The sequence below is a fragment of the Venturia canescens genome, chromosome 5 (genome assembly GCF_019457755.1).
Source record: "Venturia canescens isolate UGA chromosome 5, ASM1945775v1, whole genome shotgun sequence".
NCBI classification, from domain to species: domain Eukaryota; kingdom Metazoa; phylum Arthropoda; class Insecta; order Hymenoptera; family Ichneumonidae; genus Venturia; species Venturia canescens.
Window position 1 is genome coordinate 23,505,515 of NC_057425.1, and position 21,569 is coordinate 23,527,083.

General features: G+C 35.9%; 1 protein-coding gene across 1 annotated transcript in view; it reads right to left on the minus strand.

The window, feature by feature from the left end:
- Positions 1–426: 426 nt before the first annotated feature.
- The window catches only part of LOC122411043 (uncharacterized), a 39,826-nt gene continuing 18,683 nt past the window's right edge, over positions 427–21,569 (minus strand). The window contains exon 2 of the mRNA XM_043419556.1: positions 427–2,701. Coding sequence (XP_043275491.1) covers positions 767–2,701 — 1,935 coding nt within the window. The 3' untranslated portion in view covers positions 427–766. The remainder of the gene's footprint in view (positions 2,702–21,569) is intronic.

Below are 21,569 nucleotides of genomic sequence, written 5' to 3' on the forward strand. Positions count from 1 at the left end.
ATTTTTGCAAAAACAGTAAATGGCAAACTTGTGAAAAACTAATTTCCTGCAAAAAAAGTCCTACCAAACCGAATCGCCCAGTATGATATTTGTTGAAATATAAAACGTTGACTCTTTCGTTGTGTGAAATATTTGAAAATTGTCGAATCGAAATTTTTCATGAATACTGGTTTTTTCGATTTTTTATTACTACAGTTTCATGTAATTACCTTTTTGCCGTAGCCGAGTGAGTAGAAAAATGAACCAAAAAAATTGCCAAAGAAGAAAAATTGGATACAAGAAATTAAAACCACAAAAAATACAAAGCCAAAACATGACAAAAACGAATTACGACCGAAAAAATTGAAGACACAAAAATTGAAAAAAAAAAAAAACGACAAAAAAAAAATATAAACGTAAAAATTGAGACAAAAAAATTCAGCCGTTGTACGTGACTTTTCACTTGACTTTCGAATACATGAGTATAAGATACAGGTAAATTACATGATATTAGGGTTATTAGGGAAAACTATAGGAGTAAGGATAAAGGGTTTGAAAGGAAAAATATCTTTTCGCTTTCAAGTTCATTACCGATGAGAATATTTTGCGAGTTTACAGATAAAATTGTTTTTACGGTAGAATTTGAAAAAAAAATAAATACAATCAATTTGAAAGATCGGTTGATAATGTATCGTATTGAATCACAATTCCACCTCTACATAGCTCCAAATCATTTTTTTACCATTCCTCATCGCTTATGTTTAAACAGAAAGTGAGATTCGAATCGCTACTTATGAGTAGAATTGTTCGATTGATGTAGTGGGCACTTGTTTATTCTCGGTGTTGGAGAACTTTGGTATTTCTCCAGGTCCATTCCACGTTCGACGTCATCTGACACGTCTTCCTTGGGTTGCCGACCGAGATGAATTAACAAATTCGTTATCGAACTCCATACAGCTCCGAGCAGATAAATTGACCACCCGTATACTGTATGCAAAGCGTATCCATGTACGATGGTATCCACGATAAGCTTAATCGCTCGAAAAATGAGTAGAATTCCAATGAATCCGGCACTAGCGGTGCCGAATTGGATAAACCGCCCCCACGTGTGCTTCCATGCTGATTCCGCAATATGTTTTATCGAATTTTCGTCCAAAAGATTGACAAACCGTTCGCCTTGGTTTACGGTTGATTCGCCGTTGATACCTCGGACAATGTTATCGATCACTACCGGTTTCTCGAGGGGAAACATTATGCGTTGGCGTAAATTATCGGTATCCTCTTTCGTGTATATTCCACTGGCCGCGAGTGATGCCGGATTTGTATATTTCCATGTTTGTTTCGTGGTTGGCCTCATAATTTCAGGTGGCAAAGCTGCTTCCGGAATCGGTGTAAATTTATACCATGCATCTCCGAAAAGATAATAGGGTGGCAGTAATCGGTTGCACGTTGTCTGAGTTCCTTTATGCGACAAGATATGTGTACGTGGGGTAAGAAAAAAAGTTTCGTTTCCACGTGCAACTGGTAATTGATTATAGCATTCTTCAAGGCGCAATAAAGTTACTTCTACGGGAATGCACTTAACAATATGCACAACTTCGCCAGCCACAAGCGCCATATAGCCTGGTCCTTTCATCAGTCTAAATGCAAACTCGTCTGGAGCTTGACTCGCGATAGCTAAACTATTTTGTAAAATCTGCCTTTCTCTGTCGCATTGTCGTTTCAAAACATCATGGTATAGTGACTTCATTTGTTGCCTGATATGTCTTTCTACGTATAAAAATTTCGAATTGACGTACGCAAATATGTCCAAGTTAGCTACCGAAACTTTTCCATGAACAGCAAACGAGGTTCCCGGTGTCGTTTCAAATATAAACAGCTTAGGATGTTCGGTACTAACAACTTCATAACCGCAGATGTTATGAGTTTCTCTACTCGTCAATGCAAAAGTTACATCCGTTGTAGTTACGGAGTAAAGACTACGCGATACGTCCGAATCAACATCTCTTATCTTTTTCGCAATGCCATCGAAGAGAATTCCATAGCGATCAAATTTACAATTGTCGAGCGGTCGCGAATCCCAAAAAGTGTTTCCACCGTCAGCATCCTGGCAATTTGTTTCGAGCAGCGCGCATACAGTTCCGGAGCGTAAATAGATTTGGTTCGATTCCAAACTAACTTGAGCCATATAGTTTCGCAAGGAGATTTTTACGGTACCCTGTACAACCACGTTATTCCAAGATCCATAAGGGTCAGCATACGATGCCCCATAGCATGTCCCGTCGTTTTTCACGGAGCCAGCAAAAGTTATACTAGTCCTCGTTGTTCGATTGGGTTGTATTCCGGTTATAATCGTTTGCCCTATCATTGCTTTTCCGAATTTGTGCATGTCCTTGCATGCATCACGGCTTACCATTTCGATATATTCCAATTGCGCGTTATCCACGGTTGCAATATGAGAAGACATACCACAATAAAATATAACGCGAAAAATTTCGATTTTGCATTGCAACACTTCCGTTTCCGCGAATTCGTTGAGTTGCAATAATTCAATATATTGTTCATGGACTTCCACTTCTGGACTTGGTATGTTGCATTCTCCGACGGTCAACAACGATACAGTTGTAATATTCATTGCGCTCGATCCGCAATCGTATCCCACCATGGAAAAAACGGGATGGGCGAGAGCTGCGATCATCACCAGCGCGAGATAGGCCAACATCTATAAATGAAAAATAAACAATCAATGTAAAATAATCGTAGAAATCGGTATCGAGAACAAAAAAATATAGTTTTGCAAATGAAGTTGGTTGAAGGTTATCTTGCACCATTGAAAGTCTGAAAATAATGTTCAACTCCACAAATTATTACAAGGACCCGTTTGCAAGAAATACCTTTAAATTGTCAACAGTGAAAGTTAGGTTAAAAAATTTTGCAGTTTTTATGCAGAATTCAATAAAACCTTTTTCAATGTAGAGAATAAAGAATGTTGCAATCCATTGAAGTTAGAAAACCATGGTGCAAGGAAGGTACGAAAATATGTTCCGATAATATTTCAAAAATTGTTATATATGGGACATTCCATGCCAAGTCGGGCACTTTTCAAATTCCCATTTTTTATTTGATAGATTTTTTTTTCTCAAAAAGAACTCCGTCACAGGAACTCACCTGATTTATTTCAAATTTTTATCTGAACGTTTCTGTCAGCTACGAATTTTTAAAGAATATTGCAATTTTTTCATTTGACTATATAACTTTGTGAAAAATCAATTGAAACTAATGCATCAGGGGGTCAAAATCTTTGTTTTAGGATAACCTTTCATTTGATAATAGGTTAAAGATCATCAAGGAATCGATCCAAGAAAATTGATCTGTTTTGAGACACAATTTTCTTTTTTCACGGTGTTAGTCCCCCTCAATTTTCTTCGTAATTTTTTATAGAAAACGTTTATTTTTTTGATGAATTTTAAGCTTAGTTACATCGTGGGAAAATCCTTCGTTATATTTTTTTATAATTGTAACGATGGTTTCATTTCCAATTATATTGTAACGAGTGGAGATGAAGGAAGCAATGAAAAAAAGGAGGGTGCGAGGGGAGAAAGAAAAGAATGGGAGTGGAGAGACAACGAGGAAGGGAAGTAGACTTGTCTGCCAAAGTTACGAGTATATTTAATTATCGGAGTCCGGATTTCCACTTTTATTTGTAACAATATGCAAGGCGTTCATAAATTAATTGAAGCGAATGCATGAAAGACTTAAAACCTATGATTCAGAAAGTACTTTTACTCGAACATACGTGAGCAATTAAGTGCTCAAATTTTAACTGGTGTCTTTTTACACCAAAAAGAAACTTTTCATCCCATTGGCAATCAAAAACAAAAAAAATTTTTTGAATCACCCTAATATATATATTAGGGTGTGTCGTTTTAGGGCAATATTTTTTTTTTTCAATTGTCACATCAACAATTTTTAGTTCATGCTCAAAAACAAAGCCTCGCGCAAGGAGACTGTGTTGAACAATATTTAGAGGTCCCTCATCGACCTTGAAGTTTTTCCATTTGATTAAAATTGAAAATTCGTTGATTTTCATTGTTTTAGATTCTTTCCAGCCTGGATCCATCCCACGACTTTTACCAAAACGAGTGATTTCTACATACTTATCGTTTTTCCTTCTTTATGCGCCGATCTCTTTGACGATGTATGATTCAATTCAATTAATTTTCTGAACGTAGAGTAGACTATGAGATATATCATTAAATCTATATTACCCTGTATCATGAAATCTTGACATAATATTTTCGAAACGAACGAATTTTTCACAAAAAAGAATCGTCGTGAACAGAATTTCTTCCATAATTGTTATATGAAATTTTTTCATACAAAATTGAGTTTGATCATTAATTACTCGAAAATAGTTGTTTTTTCAGAGTTCGATCAAGAAACTTTTTTTTGTATAGAGAAATTTTGTATAGAGAAAGCCGTGGGATGGATCCAGGCTGAAAAGGATCTAAAATAATGAAAATTAACGAATTTTCAATGTTAATCAAATGGGAAAACTTCAAGGTCGATGAGGGACCTCTAAATATTTTTCAACAACAGTCTCCTTGCGCGAGGCTTTGTTTTTGAGCATAAACTAAAAATTTTTGATGTGACAATTGAAAAAAAAAAATATTTCCCTAAAACGACACACCCTAATATTGTATATACGAAAGCTGAAAGAATCAGCTTCAAGAAACTATGCGTAAATCTCAAAAATATTGAGCCGATTACAAGTATTTTCATATTTGCCGAAAACTAAAATTTCCCCATGTCAATTAAACAGAAAATTCGAGTGAGATTAGCGACCTCTAACAAATGGATTAGAGGGCTCATTTTTGACAGGATTTTTTTTTCATCGAATACTACAATGTGAAAGGGTAAGAGCGAGAAAAGAAAAAATCAGATTTCTTTTTTGAAGCACCCTAATATATATATATTTGTTTTTATTGACTTTCACTGGTCTCACACTTTATGAATTTTTAAAAAATTTGAGATTAACAAATAAATTTTAGATGTGGTCGTTCAAATAACTTATTTTTTTTTTAGGCCATATCATCTTATAGGTTTTTAGTATATATAGGTGTATAAAATTCTCCAGCGAAGGGAGAATTTTCTAACTTTTACAAGTCAATAACTTGTAAAACATAGAAAATACAATCTGCCCACTATGGATGATGGCGAAGTTTCCATCGGTGGAAAATGACGAAATCGAAAATTTATCAGAATTGTCACGCTATCTTTTTTATTTCATAGATCAGTTCGAATGGTCATAGAAATGAGATGGACAAAGTTTGGCAGACTTTGAACTTCCGGAAAAAATTATTTAAGGGGGTTGAATGATTGAGTAATTTTTATCACTCGCCCTATGGTTTACGCTATTTTTTTTTTATTTCACACAAGGTTAGAACACCTCAAGCTGCAGTTACTATGAAATAAAAAAGATAGCGTGACAATTTTGAAAAATTTTCGATTTCGTTGTTTTCCAACGATGGAAGCTTCACCATCATCACTATGGGTGATGGCTCGAAAATTTTAAAATCTCAAAATTTTCCCTAGGGGAAAAACAGTTGGGACAAATACATACATTGTCGATCCCTTGTCACCTGATCATATCACGATAAATGTAAAACAAAAATTCATAAAAAAAAATTATTTAACCAACTTTAAGTAATTTCAAGACAACCACTCGAAAAAAATTTCACAAATCATAAAAAAATATTATATTTAAAAAATTTCAAATGCTAAAATGACCCGATGGATAAATAATTAGCGGAGAAAATAGGAAAAAGAACCTAAAAAAATGCTGGTTTAAACATTGATCTCAAGCGAAATTGAAGAAAAGATAAAAATTAAATTCTCATTTTTTTTATTATATCTATCGCTTGTCGAAAAAAGATATGCCGAATTTTGTCAAAAAAAAATCATTCCCAACACCCCGTTGATGAAGGTTGAATTTTCGATACAGCCGTCTCAAAAACTCGTAATATAAAACGCATGAACATCACGGCAATTGAGAAAAAAATCGATATTCTTGCTTGCTCCATTTTTTTCTACAATTTTTTTCGAATTCTCGTTAGTATCTGCATATAGAAAAAAGATTCGCGTTGTGTTGCGGGTTGATATGTTAGATTTTCGTGGGAAAATTATTTCGCCAAAATTGGATTCGTAAAAAAGTTTTGAGAGCCTCCAATAACGTTCAAATGTTTCTTTATTTATTTTTTTTAAGAATTTTGGGTAAAAATTGAGATATTAAAAAGTGAGTTACGGCTCATGGAAAGTTGAAAATTAAGACGATCAAACAGTAGGAATTTAGTAAATAACATTGATTATTGGGTTTTTTTGCTCTTACCTTTGAACGGAAATTCAAATCGATAACTTCACTGATGGCGATGAATGTTGGTGGCGATAGCTGGTGTCTCGTAGCTGTTGACCCAAAGTTTCCAATCACAATCACTATATCAAAACTTGAAATGAAGATTATAAAATGAAGGCCGGGAATGCAATCAACTTTTCGCTCAGACGACACCTTGAAGAATAGCGCTCTCGATATTTTTGAAGTGACCCGTATAGAGTAATTTTTAACCGATCAGGGTGGGAGTGAAAGTAGGAACCTCTTGGATTACTTGGCAAAATGGTGAGGGCCTACTCCGGTCCTCATTGGTTCAGAAAACAGTAGAAGGGTGTGTGTAGTCAAATTGTATTTTCCTGAAATGGGATTGGTTCTTAAAAATTCGTGCTCCGTAGCATTTTCGTAAAGTTTGGCAGATAAAATGCTGATGAACTCTTGAAAGATTCGAAAATTTGAACATAATCGTATGAATAACCGTATGAATAAACAATGAAAAATAGTACTTTTTTGGGAGCGTTTTATAAAGTTTCAAATGAATTATTCTTGAAAGTACGAGGGACCTTTTAATATTTTTTTTATAAAATTTTGATTCACAAATAGTTCTTCGAAACAAAACAACATATTTTTCCCGGAGCAAATTAAAATTTTTGTAAAAAATTTTTAAATGCATTCATTTAAAACCTGATGAAGCTCGTATAATTTTATGAAAAACAAACACACATGATTAAATCAATCAGGATCGGCCATTTAGGAGTAAAAAATAAGTTAATTAGCAAACAATCCAGATAGTAGATGACAAGATCATAATTGCCGAATTAAGCAAAAAAACAACCATTCTTAAGTGTTCTTTTTCATTGATCGATGATATTACTTATTTATTCTCTTTTAGCACGAATCCCTCCTCCTCTCGCCCATCGCGGACCACCCAACCCCCTGGGTGGTTCTCGCAAATGGTGGTGCAGGCCTCAACATCTTCCGATGAAATCGAGGAGAGAAGGAGGCCATCGCAGCTCAGTCTTCAGACTCAGCTGGAAAACTTAAAAAAAATAATGGAAGAACACACAGACGATTTGGGAGAGACACAAACGGGACAAAATAACAATGGGACAGAAAATAACAACGGGACAGAAAATGACAACAACGGGACAGAAAATAACAACGAGACAGACGATACAAATAACAATAACGACGGGACAGAATACAATAATGACGGAACAGACGCTGACAATTTGGGCGGAACAGGACATGACAACAACGGGACAGAAGACCGAAATGACTCTGAAAACGAGACAGAACGAGACCGTGACGTTGACAATGAAAGGGGACACAGGCAACCAGCGGCGGAATCCGTCGACAAAAAAATAAAAAAGTTGTCGAAGGAAGTCAGGTATGATTAACTGTGGGGATATTACGATATCTGTGGCCCCAAGTTTTGGCCATGCAGTCTTTATATTTCACCGAAAAAATAAGACTTTTTTGTGGAGTAAAAAAGATCGAAATTCGGCTTTTAAGGATTTTGCACCCATTTCAAAAAATATATTACTTTTTTCGTGATCTCGCACTAAAAATTATCGTAATCTCCAGTTTTTCATTGAAAACGATAGAAATGTTCATGCGAGCCTTTATGTATTGTCGATTGGACATTTTCCGACGTATCATTAATTTAGACAAATAATCAGTGTTGGAACGTATCGAAAAATGTTGTAAAGTACACGAATAGCTGAAAAGTTTTCTCTGATTGCGTACTATTGGCGAGAAAATATTGGAGTAAAATCGATCATAGCCGGAGTAACAGTCATGGAATATTGTTAATTGATGTTATCCAGAAAATGTACTAATAAGTTTGATGGGTTTGTTTCTCTGTCTCATATGAATATAGTCAAGCAATCATAAGTAGATTGCTGGAAATTTGAAAAGTGCTTGAAGTAAAGTTTTATAATACAGAGCTTGAGCAGCACACGATCGCCCGGACGCCGGCTCGGCTAGACACTTATAAATACAAGGTGAGGCTATTATTTGCAAACGAGGTGTTTTCAAATTTAATTGTTTCATTAATCTTATGGAAAATCTATTACAAGAAACCAAAGATTGTCGGTCTTGCAACGTATTGGGTAATAAAATACATTTATTTTTCGGCCAATTCATGGAGACTGTTTTAATTTTCAAGCCTACCGACAGACAGTTTATTCAAAACAAAAATAAAGATTTCGTTATCCTCATTATTCCCCATGGAAAAAAAATTCCCCGAGACTAAGGGAAAATGTGTTCTGGAAATACTTCTCTTTCAAATTTTACCCCAATCGTATAATAAAAGCTTTTAACAAATAAGGTTTTTGAAAGGGCATTAGAACTGCTTATGGCGGTTTTCCCCGACGCGGTTCAAACTCAGTTAAATTTTTCTCATATAGTTTCGAGCTAGGATAGACCGGGTTTAAAATCAGATTAATGTTGGAGAAAACGGACATTAGACTTGCATATCAACTCTGATTAACCGTTGCAGGTCTACCGCTCGGCGACCTTATTGTACTGCTTAAACAGTATGAATGGCGTATAAAGCAATTTACCCCAAACCTTCTTTTTGTAACCATTTCCTCTTCTGAATTTTTTCGGGACATGTTGAATCAGACCATTACTTCGCCATGAATAAAATTGAAATCAACATTAAATGGAATATCTAACTATGTGGAGTTTAATTAATAGATTTTTTTCATAGTACTAATGTCAATAACGAGTAGAAGCAAAATTACGAAGAAAAAATCAATCTTTTGATTCATTTCTTGTACTTTTCAAATCTGCTCGCAGCACGATTAAGGAGCTACATATATCAGTGTAACCCATGAAAAATTTGGCGATTTTCAGGATTTTTTTTAAAAGAAAGTACTATATAGAATGTTTTGAAGTTTTTTGAACATAATAAGGTATATTTTCAGCTGTATTTTCAGATTTTTTTTTTACAAAAATATTGAAAAATAACGGAGTTGTGCTGTCTTCGGAGGTGCCAAAAAAAAAGTTCCCCAACTAACTGACATGTTTCCAGCCGAATGAGTAGTTAAAACAAAAAAATTCAAAAAGGTTATTAAAGTTGGGGTATTACGATTTTTTAAAAATATAAAAAATTAACAAAATGGCGTAGTTTTGAAAAAAAGTGTCGTTTTTTGGAGTAAAAAAATGGTCGTTTTTTTAATGCCAAATTGACAATTTTCAACCAATCAAAAAGATCGTAGGTCATTGTATAGTAAATATATTCAAGAATACTCAGTTTCAATTTGAAGTCGATTAGTCGATATCTCGTTGAGTTAACATGTCAGCAATTTTGAAAAATGTCGTTTCGAGAAAAACGCGTTTGAAGTTCCAGTTAGCGGCTAATACCTGCGAGCGGTCGCTCTTTAGAACGCTGCCATTCAAAAACTATTCAAGATGCGACTTTGCCGCTTTCACAGGATATTTTTGAAAGTAAAAACTATCGAATAATCCAAAAAAAACGATTTGAAAGTGTCACACTGGTATAGCTTCTTAATAATTTTCTTACGTTCTGGGCACAACAATCAAGTCATATCGAAAAACTACCGCAAGACGTTGATATCTACATTATTAATTGTGCCGACAACTTTGCAAGAACATTTCAGGAAATCCGTTTGAGAGCACCAATCTAATGTTGAAGAATTATAACCAGAGCGTTCCCACCATGAATTCCCGTTCAATTGGAAACAGCATATATATTCTTTTGTTTCCTGGCCAATACGAAAAGAAAATTTGACTCTTCACCCCTACCCTAGTCATTCAAAAATTACTCCAGGTAGATGAAATCCTGAGCAGCTTTCTTCGGTATTTTCATCGAGCAAACAGTTGGACGAAACACCTCTAAGCTTTGCGATCTTTGTGAAAAATATCAATTAAGAATTGTGATTATCATCATTCGATCGACCGCTACCACAATATTTCGCCACCAACATTGATCACCGAGTCAAATTGCAGTAAAAAAGTAAGAAACATGAATTCAGCATTATGTATGTGATCTACGATAAAAGTTCCGTTATTACTGAACGGACGATCGATACGGAGCATTCCGTGCCAACGCAAGTGACGGTGAAAATTCAATTTCTATTTTGGTTTACATTTTATTATCTAGAGTAGCGGCAGCGACTCTGAGACAAGTACATTTATGTTATGACAAGTCGCTGCCAAAGAGTCTTTACCAGAGCGATAGCGTTTCGAATTGTTTTCAAAAATTTTCAAATCTTTCCATACTCTGTGAGAAAGAGGCTTTTCAATTGTTTGTTTTTTAATTTTTTTGTCAAACCGTTCGCGAAATATGGATAATAAAAAATTGTAGTGTTTTTTTTTTCAATGCCCATAACTCGTTCGAAAATACATGAAATTTATTATTATTCCAAACTTGTGTGTTTTCTATACAAAACAATATCATCGAATTGTTTTACTCGATTTCCTTTATTTGCTTTTCCGAAATCTTTCTCTTGTCCGTTTGGATCGTTCGATTTTTTTTTTAATTGTCATAAACTTCACTTCTCATTAAACGGATTTTGAGCCCGTCGTAAGAAAATAATCCTTTCTGTCTATTCTGTAATTTCCAAGAATATAGAATGTCAATTTTTTCCCATTTGGAACTTTGAATATGACTTTCATATCTTGCAAAAAGAAAAATCAATAAAAAATTGTAAATCAAAGCAATAATCAATTTTAGAAAAAATGAACCTACAAGTGCTTCAAGCTCTCAATCGAATATTGATGAAAAAATTTTTTTTTTTTCAATAACTGTTACTCCACGGTGTTTAAAAATCCCATAAAATAAAAAATACTAAGAATCAGTGTTTTGTATTCACAATTTGGGGAAATTTTTAAAAATAAAATAACAAGTGTCTTTCTTTGAGAAAAAAAATATTTTTTCATATTTTGTCCTGAAACAGATGTTCCACTTAATGAATTCAGAATAAATTTTTTTCAAAAAGGTCATAAAGATATGCACATTTTCGTTTTCCATAAATGTAATTACGTCAAGATTTATCAAAAATACAGTCATTTGAATGAAAAAATGTTAAAAATGATGATCAACGAGAAAAACGGCGATTTTTTTCTTTGCCACTCGGTGAATGTTTTTCGATGAAGTGACTCGATTTTTTAAATATTTGTAGAATTTTTTTTTCCGTGGCTGAAGTGACATGGAATGCCCCATATAGCGAAACACACGCGCGACGGCCCGAGCCCGTCGAAACGAACGAAACTCCGCGATCTTTAGATCGCGGACAAAACATCGCGGCGACCACGCTCGTCGTTGTTGACAGGTGGCGGCCATCTTAGGCCGGTAGGCATGAGCCCGAGCGGGGCTACCGGCGCCGCTCTGAACTTCGCCGCGCTATATTTTCGGAAATTAATTCTTTTTGATTTTTATTATTTTAAGTCGCCCGAGCACGTAGTTACGATCAAAATTTTCAGAAAAATAACACGAATTGAAGAAAAATGATCACAAGTCAAATTAATAACATAAAAACTGATCACAATGAAAAATGTAAAAAGCGACTACGACGCATGCGCGGGGAGAGCGTCGATGGGCTATAGGACGCGTACGTGACTTTTAGCGATTATAATTTTACGAATCATATTAAAACAAATAACAATGCCAAATTAAAGAAGAAATTGAGTAATAATTGATCAAATTGAAGTTTTTATTGTTTAACATCGGAATAAGCTGTAAATCATAAAAAACGGTAGTCTGCGCATCGTATGCTAGCCCGCTCGACCAATGGGAGATCGCGAATCATGGCAACGGGCCAATCGGAGAGGACGTAACAAGTTGATGCGCAGAACCGGTCGAAAACTGAGATTCTCGGCGCTCGAGAATTTTATGGTGGGGAACGGGGTATAAGAAGCGCTGCGCGACTCATTCGGCAGACAGTTCTCCCTGGCTAAAGAATCAACTCGGACCTCTCTCAGTACATCAGCCTCAGCAATACTACACCTATCCTCAAAATCTTTGGGGTTCCCGTAGCGCGGACTCTCGGATCGACTCGGCGACGTCTCGATCCCATAGCCCGTGGACGGTGAATTGCCTATTTCCTTGGATGCCTGGATTCTCGGAGCGACTCGGCGACGTCTCGATCCCATAATCCAGGGTCCACACCTAACCTCTAAAAAAAATTTTCCGGCTTTCCGTTGCACGGAGTTCTCGGATCGACTCGGTGACGTCTCGATCCCATAACACGTGGACGGAGGGTTACCTCTACCCTGTAAATGAACGGGCTCTCGGAGGGATTCGGTGACGTTTCTATCCCATAGCCCGTGGTTTGCATCCTACCTTTTAACGTTTTATTTCTTTCGTATTGTTGAGGAGAATTAAAAATTCATCTTATTATCAAAAATTAAATTCACGTTTGAAAAACATTGTCCGAGGTGGTCCAGGTAGGGAGATCTAGACCCATTTAGAAAAAAATCCAAGAGGCGATAGATCGAGTTAAAATTATATCGAGTCAAAACAAAATTGAAAAATTGTAAAAGCGAAGAGATCCTCTTGGATTCATTTATATTTTTTTTTTTAGAGAAAACAAGCGTAACAGGACATCGGAAAAACCGCGTCAAACGAATAATAGCTCGAAGCATTGAATCGAGAGGTTTTTAAGCTCGAGGCGTGTCGAGAGACTAGAACGAACGCGACCATTAATTTTAAAATTGTTTTATTCCTAATTATCATTTTTGTACAATTAAAATTCGAAAATTGAGAAATTAAAATTATCTCAGACAGAGAATTTGCAACGTTTTCGGGTCTTCCGGGTCTTTTTCTCGCCAGATCCGCTTAAACAAAGCAAGACAATATTAAAATCAAAATACAAATTTTATTTTCCGCGAGCCAAAGTGCTAAATCTTCTTTATTTTTGTTAAATATCGATCAAAATTGAATAAAATCGATTATTTTATTATTTTCACAAAATTAACGGTGTCCGCGTTTCTTTCATACCTGCTCCTTATTATTAAGGTTGCTCGAACCGACGCGTGGCGGCGTTCAGGCCAGGTCGGCAAGAGCGTTTCGTTACAACTGGCGCCCAACGTGGGGCAGGTATTGCAGGGGGACGCGGATATTATACTTTGCTTAAATTACTTTTAAATTTGAATGAAAATTATCGGTTGTACAAAAATGGCGGAAAAGACCGAAAGAAACGAAACAGCGAGAGATTCCGGGTTTCAGAATCCCGAGGACGATGGTGCAGGTGTTCAAAATATCGATTTAACTACCTCGATTCCTCCTCCAGGAGCCGGGGATATTTTTAACGAATCTCGGGGTAATTTTGGATTACAGTTAGAAAAAATTGACGAGAATCCCGGGGATATTAAATTAGAGGAATTTGGCACTCCCAGATCAAATAGGGGAAAAATAGAGTTTAGTGAATTAAATCACGAATTATTAATGAGTTTAATTGAAGCAATGAAAGAAATGAAAACGCAGGTCCAGAGCATGGCCAACGAGATTGCTCGAAATAATCAGGCAAACATTGATTTGAGGGCCGAATTTACTGAAAAATTCAAGACTTTGCAAGCCACAATCGCTAGTGACGTTCACCAAATATACGAACCGATTAAACGACATGTCACGGGCTTGACAAAAATCGTCCAGGACAACGAGTCGAAAAGTGCTGTAACCGAAGTAAGTGTGGCGCAAATGCAACTGGATGTGAACGCAATCAAAAAAAGGGTCGAAAACCTTGAACAGAAGGACAAAATTGAAAGTCCAAACACGGAAAGTACGCGGATTGTCCAGAAACCGAACAAAGAAGTTTCTGACGACGAATCCGATGATGAACCGGAAGAAGAAAGAAGAGAACGGATTCGGACGATGCTGCCGATGGACATGCATCCGAATAAAATCAAAATCAAACCTCCCACATATGATGGATCAGAGAAAAAGAGACCGATGAAATTCATCAAGGAATTTCGGAGGTATTGTGAGGTCACCAATCCGACCGTCACGGAGATGAAATATTTGCTGGGGCAATGCCTGGAGAAAGCGGCCAAGGAATGGTGGGTACTCATCGAGGACCGCGTTGAAGATTTTGATGAAGTAGAGAAGAAATTCGTGGAGCGCTTCTGGAGTATGGATGTGCAGAGAAAAGTAAGAAAGGACCTCGAGTTCGGACATTACTCGGACAAGGACAGTAAAATATCTAAAGTGGAATATACAATCCACATTTTTGGAGCCGCAAAGGATCTCATTCCTCCTCCCAGTGATGAAGATATAATCGCATCACTTTCGCAACACTACACGGATGAAATCCAGGCTACGATAATCAGCCGAGGATTCAAAACTCTCGAACAATTGATTGAATTCCTGGGGAAAATGGATCGGCATGGACCAATCAATTCAAAAAAGGAAAAAGAAGCCACGCAGACATCTCAAAATCAAAATAAAAACGAGCAGAGACCGTTCCGTATGCCCCAAAATAACATTTGGAACAACCAGGGCGGTTACCAAAATAATTTCAACCGCGGAAACACTAATTGGAATCAGAACAATCGGCCAAATAATGGGGGATACAACAATGACAATGGCTGGAACAACCAACAGAACCGAAACTACCAGCAGAATTTTAACCAAAGGCCTAACAACGGAAATTATCAACAAAATTACAACCAGCGGCAAAACAACGGATATCCTCAGCAAAATCGCAATAATGGAAACAACAATCAACAAAACGGATATAATGTGGGTTTCGTTTTTTGTGAATAACAAGTTGTATTGTTTCTCTGTAATAACAAAGTCAATAACAGTTTTATTATTTCGCAGAATTTACAAGAAAATACTTATATCCTACTGATCTTAATTATAAATCCTACCTGTAATAACAAAGAAACAACATTCAATGTTATTATTCACGGCGGTGTTTCTTTATTCTTCTTGAGTTTTCTTGTGCGCTCTGTGGTTTCGATCTTTATGGTTACGTGAATTTTTATAATGGAAAAGAATCTTAATGATTATCTTTCTCGCCTCTAAACCTCGGTAAACTCGAGGTTTACCTTACCGACCTAATTCGCGCACTTTATTTGAATGGGATGAGGGACATTTCCCTTACATCTCCCCCCCCGCAGTCAAAGCTTTGGTACAAAGTCGTGAAAGTTATTGCTACGTGCCTTCGGTACACTGGTTGTTTGGAATGTTAGGTGTTGGGGTGAGTTTAGAGATGTGAAACAGGTTTGACTCTGGTTTCCTATGTCCTGTGTCAATTTCGTAAATTGATTTTGATATTTTCTTCAAGATCTTGTAAGGTCCAATTCTTAGTTCGTCTAATTTTTTTCTGTTTAGTCGGTTCCCATTTTCGGCGTATACCAGGTCCCCGACGTCGAAGTCGTAGTCTTTCTTGTTTTTATCGTATAATTTCTTATTGTATTCATGGTACTTCATGCTGTTTTCTAAGGCAGTCTTTCTATCGTTCTTCAGGTTATTATAGTCTTTCTTTATTTTTAATTCATTTGGTAATATCGAGGTGTCTTCACCTTGTACTAGATATTTTGAACTGAACCCAGTTACTGTGTGTTCCGTCTCATTGTATTTTTCTACACAATTCTTCGCTACATTTGTCCATGCATATTTTCTATTTTTCTCATTTATTACACATCTTATTTTGTTCACTATAGTTTGATTGAGTCTTTCGTTCAGTCCGTTAGAAAATGGTGCATTGACAGCTGTAAAAATCAATGTGATGTTTTTTTTCTCTAGAAAATCTTTGAAATCTTTGGAGTTTATGCCTGGATACTGGTCTGTTAGAAGTATTCCTATGTTATGATCTTTAAGTACATTTTCCATTAGCTTGATAAAATCACTCGCATTTTGTGTTTTTGAGGTCACTATGTAAGCAAATCGTGTGAAGTGATCCACTAGGAGGTGTAAATATTTCTTAGTGGATCGTGAACCCCCGAATCCCCCGATGGTATCTATGGAAACGATTTCAAACGGTTTTCTTGCCGGGCCGAGGTGTGACAGTAGACCAATTTTGTTTTGTCCCCTTGATTTATTTTTTATACACACTTCACATTTTCTACAAGCTTTCCTTATGTTTTCTGATATGTTTTCCGCTGCATAATATTGTTGTATCTTGTTTTGCATTTGTTTTATTCCTATGTGGCAGAACTCCTTGTGCGTGTTTTCTATTAGAGTTTTACAAAACTCTTCTGATAGTACGATCTTTTCTTTCTTTTTTCCTTTTTTGTAATACAGATTATTTTTAAAAATTAATCTGCCCTTGTTAGTTTCTATATCTCTGTTCTTTTTTTGGTCCTCTAAGATTTCTTCTATTCTTATTAAGTTTACAATTTTCAATTTATCCTCTTCGTCTTCTTGAGGCTCTAGTACTGGATTTCTGCTTAGGCAGTCTGCTTCCAAGTTATCTTTGCCTGGACGGTATATTATTTCGAAGTTGTACTGTGATAAATAGTAGGTGAGGTCCCCTAATTCTTCGTCTGTTCTAGCTTTGATATTCATTTTTTCCAGTGGCTTATGATCCGAGAATACTTTGAATGGTTTGCCTATAAGCCAGTGTTGCCAGTACTTTATCGATTCTTTTATCGCTAAGCATTCTAAGTAAATCGCTTTTTTTCTTTTTTGCGATTCTTTTAGTTTTCTTGAAAAATATGCTACCGGTTTTTCAGTTTTTTGTTTCTCGTTTAGTTGTGGTTGTTTCAACACAGCTCCTATGCCTTGTAGACTCGCGTCTGTATATATGTGTATTGGTAGGTTTGGATCGAAGATGGCTAAGACTGGTTGGGTGCAGAGGAAATTTTTCATATATTCGAATGCTTTTTTGCATTCCTCAGACCAGCAGAATTTCTGTCCTTTTCTTAAAAGGTTATGCAAAGGTTCTAGAATTAATGAAATTTTGGGTACGTACTCGTTGTAGAAGTTGATTTTTCCTAAGAACTGTCGAACATTTTTTTGATTTCTCGGTACAGGGAAATTTCGTATTGAGATCAGGTTGTCCCTAATTGGGGAAATCGAATTGTGTTTTATTATGTGGCCCAAATATTGCACGGAATCTAATGCAAATGTGCATTTCGAAAGTTTCAATCTGAAGCCTTCATCCGTTATTGCTTCTAGTAATTGAGTTAGATGGCCTAGATGTTCTTCAAAGGTTTTTGAAAACACCAATATATCGTCTATATAGTTTACTGTAAAATCTGTTAATTTATGTTTTCTTATTATGTTACTCAGGATTCTTTGAAATATAGCCGGTGACGTTTTTAACCCGAATGGGAGACATGTCCATTGGAACTGGCCTTCTTGTGTCACAAATCCCGTTTTTCTTCTATCTTCAATTCGTAAAGGGATAGACCAGAATGCCGAGTTTATGTCGAGCTTTGAGAAATATTCGCAGTCTCTCGTCTTTATTACCAAATCTTCAATTAACGGGAATGGTTGTGATTGAGGAACTATTATTTTGTTTAAGTCCCGGAAATCTATACATAATCTTGATCTCCTGTTTTCATCCCTCTTGTACGCTAATGTTACTGGAGCAGAAAACGGACTATAAGATTCTTCGATTAGATTTCTTTTAAGTAATTCCGAAATCTGTTCTTCTATTTCTTTCTTATCTTCGATTGTGCACCGATAGGGTCTTTTGCTACGATATTCATCCACTATGAGGTCTATTCTGGCTTCGTAATCTTTTACTGTGCCTATATCGTATTTGTCTTTTGCAAATATATTTTTATATTTATCTATTAGATTTTTTATTCTGTTTTCTTCATTGTGATTCAAGTGGTTCGTTAAGGCTTCAAAGTTGTATGAATTTACGTGTTCGTTGAAGTTTATTCGATATTCTTGTTTTTCTGTGAGGTCAGAATTTTTCTGTTCTATTTCTAGTTGTTCATTTTGTATCAACTTGAATTTCTTTATGCAATCTAATCCCATTAGAAAATCATATTCGAAATTTTCATCATTGATTATGAACGCATTTATGTATTCTTCCCTATTCAGTATTTTTGCTTTTATTTTTATCCATCCATCAGTCTTATTTACACCATTAATTGTTCTTAAGTTGACTCGTTGAGTTTTATTGATATTTTTCTTCAATTTTACTAGTTTCGAGTTTATTAACGAAACGTTTGAGCCTGAATCATAAATGGCCGATACTTCTAAAGTGTCGTTTAATGTCATCTTCAGTCTAATTAATGGTGGGATTATTAGTTTTTTGGATCGTCATTGTTTAGTTCTACTTCCAACACTGAGTTGTTAATATGTCTTATTTTGTCTTCTTTATTTTTGAACCAGCATTCTGCTTCGGCATGGAAGCGTGAACCTTTTCCTTTGTTTTTACAAATATCGCATGGCATTTTTTCTTTGTTGGTGTAGTTCTTGTTCTTTTTTATTTCCGAATTTTTCTTGTAAACTAAATGTTCCAATTTACCTATCTCGTTGTATAAGTCTTCGGTTTTTTCCAATTTTTCTCTATCAATTCTATCGGCTACAAAATTAGGCAAGCCCATAGCAATTAGGTCAATTAATGTTCCGTTATCAATAGATCTTCTTGCCTCTAGTAAGAGTCTCTCTTTTTTTATTGCATACTCCAGTAAGGAGCCTGTTTGGTATTTGAAGAGCAGTGCGTATCTTGTTGGGGACCAACCTTTACTAGAAAATGTTTCGCAAAAAGTTTTTTTCCATTCTTCCCACTCTGCGTCAATCGTGAGTTTCAACAGTGTGCACCCATACCAATCTATAGCACTTTTATCCATAAATGATTTTAGAATCTCAATTTTTTTCTCATTTTTAGAAATATTAAACCGTTCGCATTCTTTTTCAAAGCTATTGATCCATTGAATCGCGTTAGGATTTTTTCCGTTAAACTTTTCGATTGTGAATTCTTTCGCTATTTTGCCTACGTTTTCACTTTTAGATTGTTCTTGATTTTTTTCAAGTATCTTTTCTAGCATTTTAACCAGTGGTTGTTCTGAGACATTCGGTTCATTGGTTATGTCTTCTAAATAGATGTCATTGAATTGTACATTTACCCCTGCGTCCAAGTAAATTGAGGATAACTCTGGAGTTAATTGAATCCATACCCTTCTTTCTTGATGTCTTTTTGTGAGTGTTTTTGTTATTTTGGCGTATGCTGTTGTGTTTGTAAGTTCTTTGTGGTGGCCCACGTGCTTGAATTCGTCTGGGATCGCGTATGTACGGCCATCCGGTGTGCCAATTGAGGTTAGACACAGTAGATTGGTCTTTCCATCTGCTTTGCTGCGAACCGCGAAGTCAAAGCGAAGTTTATCCATCGTGAAAATCAACGAGAATGTTGTTTTATAATGTGGGTTTCGTTTTTTGTGAATAACAAGTTGTATTGTTTCTCTGTAATAACAAAGTCAATAACAGTTTTATTATTTCGCAGAATTTACAAGAAAATACTTATATCCTACTGATCTTAATTATAAATCCTACCTGTAATAACAAAGAAACAACATTCAATGTTATTATTCACGGCGGTGTTTCTTTATTCTTCTTGAGTTTTCTTGTGCGCTCTGTGGTTTCGATCTTTATGGTTACGTGAATTTTTATAATGGAAAAGAATCTTAATGATTATCTTTCTCGCCTCTAAACCTCGGTAAACTCGAGGTTTACCTTACCGACCTAATTCGCGCACTTTATTTGAATGGGATGAGGGACATTTCCCTTACACGGATATAACCGACAAAATCAGAAACCGCAACAGAACAATGGAGGATACAGGCCGCCGAATAATCCAAATGACCATCGTCAAACTAACGAACGACAACAACCAGAAATTCAAGCAATAGAGGTCCATCAAGAACCACAACCCTCAACTTCGGCGGCGGGAAACGAATAAGCGTTGTACCCGTGCTCGAAAATATTAATCAACGAAAAACGAAAAACGAACGAGGTACAACGGCAGAAGATGAGAAGAAAGACAATTCGCAGGATGGTTTATCGGAGGACCTCCAACAAATAAGCGAAGTAAACAAAACAGAGGAGATTAAACTGGCCATCAACACGATTTTTACGGACACAAGAGAATTTTTAATGAAAGAAGAAACAAGTGAAGAAGCCGTGCCGATTATAGAATGTCCAGAAATTTATGCTAAGATAGAGGGTATCACAGTTACTGCGTTAATAGATTCAGGTTCGAGAGTTACCACAATTTCAGAAGAATTTTATTTAGAAAACAAAGAGATTTTGAAAAATTGTCCACTTTTACCTGTCACGGGAGTGACGGTAAAAGGAGCGATAAAGGGAAAAATGACAAAAGTCAAAAATCAAATTATGGCAAAAATAGAGATTGGAAAAGTAAAAACGTACATTAAATTTTTAATAATTCCTGGTCTGATTAGAGACGTTTTGCTCGGTATTGATTCCTTGCAACCGCTCAAAAGTTTGATTAATTTGGAGGAGATGTCTTTACGAGTTAAGTATAACGAAGTTGTTGATGTTGTGCCCACTAAAGGGTCATTTGAAAAAGAAAAAGTTGTTGGAGTTTTTGAAGAAGAAGTTGAAATAGTTTTTGAAAAAGGAGAATTTGAGGGTGATGAAGAAAGTGAAGACATTAAAGATAAAGTTAGTGGGAATTTGAATAAAATTGAAGATGTAGAGGACAATAAATTCATGGAGACATTTTACCAGAGTGAAGAAAACATTTCTGAGCCAGAGCAAGAGATGAATTCTAAAATAGAAAATATTGAAGAAAAATTTGAGCCAATACAAAATTTGATTTCTGACGATATAAACAGTGAGGAAATAACTTTTGAGGAAATAGATGAAATTGTAGGACAGACTGAACTCTCTGAAAAGGAAAAAGAAATTCACAAACGAGTAATATGGAATAGGAAGGAAGTTTTTCGTAAAACCACAGGAAGAATTTCGGTTTACGAACATCAATTAGACATTACGACGGATACGCCGATCGTTGCACACGCTTATGAGGTACCTTTAATGCATAGGGAAAAAGTAGACAGGGAGATAGAAAAATTGTTAGAGTACGGAATAATTCAGAGATCAAATAGTCCCTGGATAAACCCAATAATTCCCGTTATAAAGAAAGACGGTACTGTTAGACTTTGTTTGGACGCGCGAAAATTAAATCAGGTGATGGCTAATGACCACGAATCAGTTCCAAACATGGAAGAAATTTTTCAGAAATGCCATTCGGCAAAAGTAATGACAACTCTCGATTTGACAAATAGTTTTTGGCAGATTCCTCTT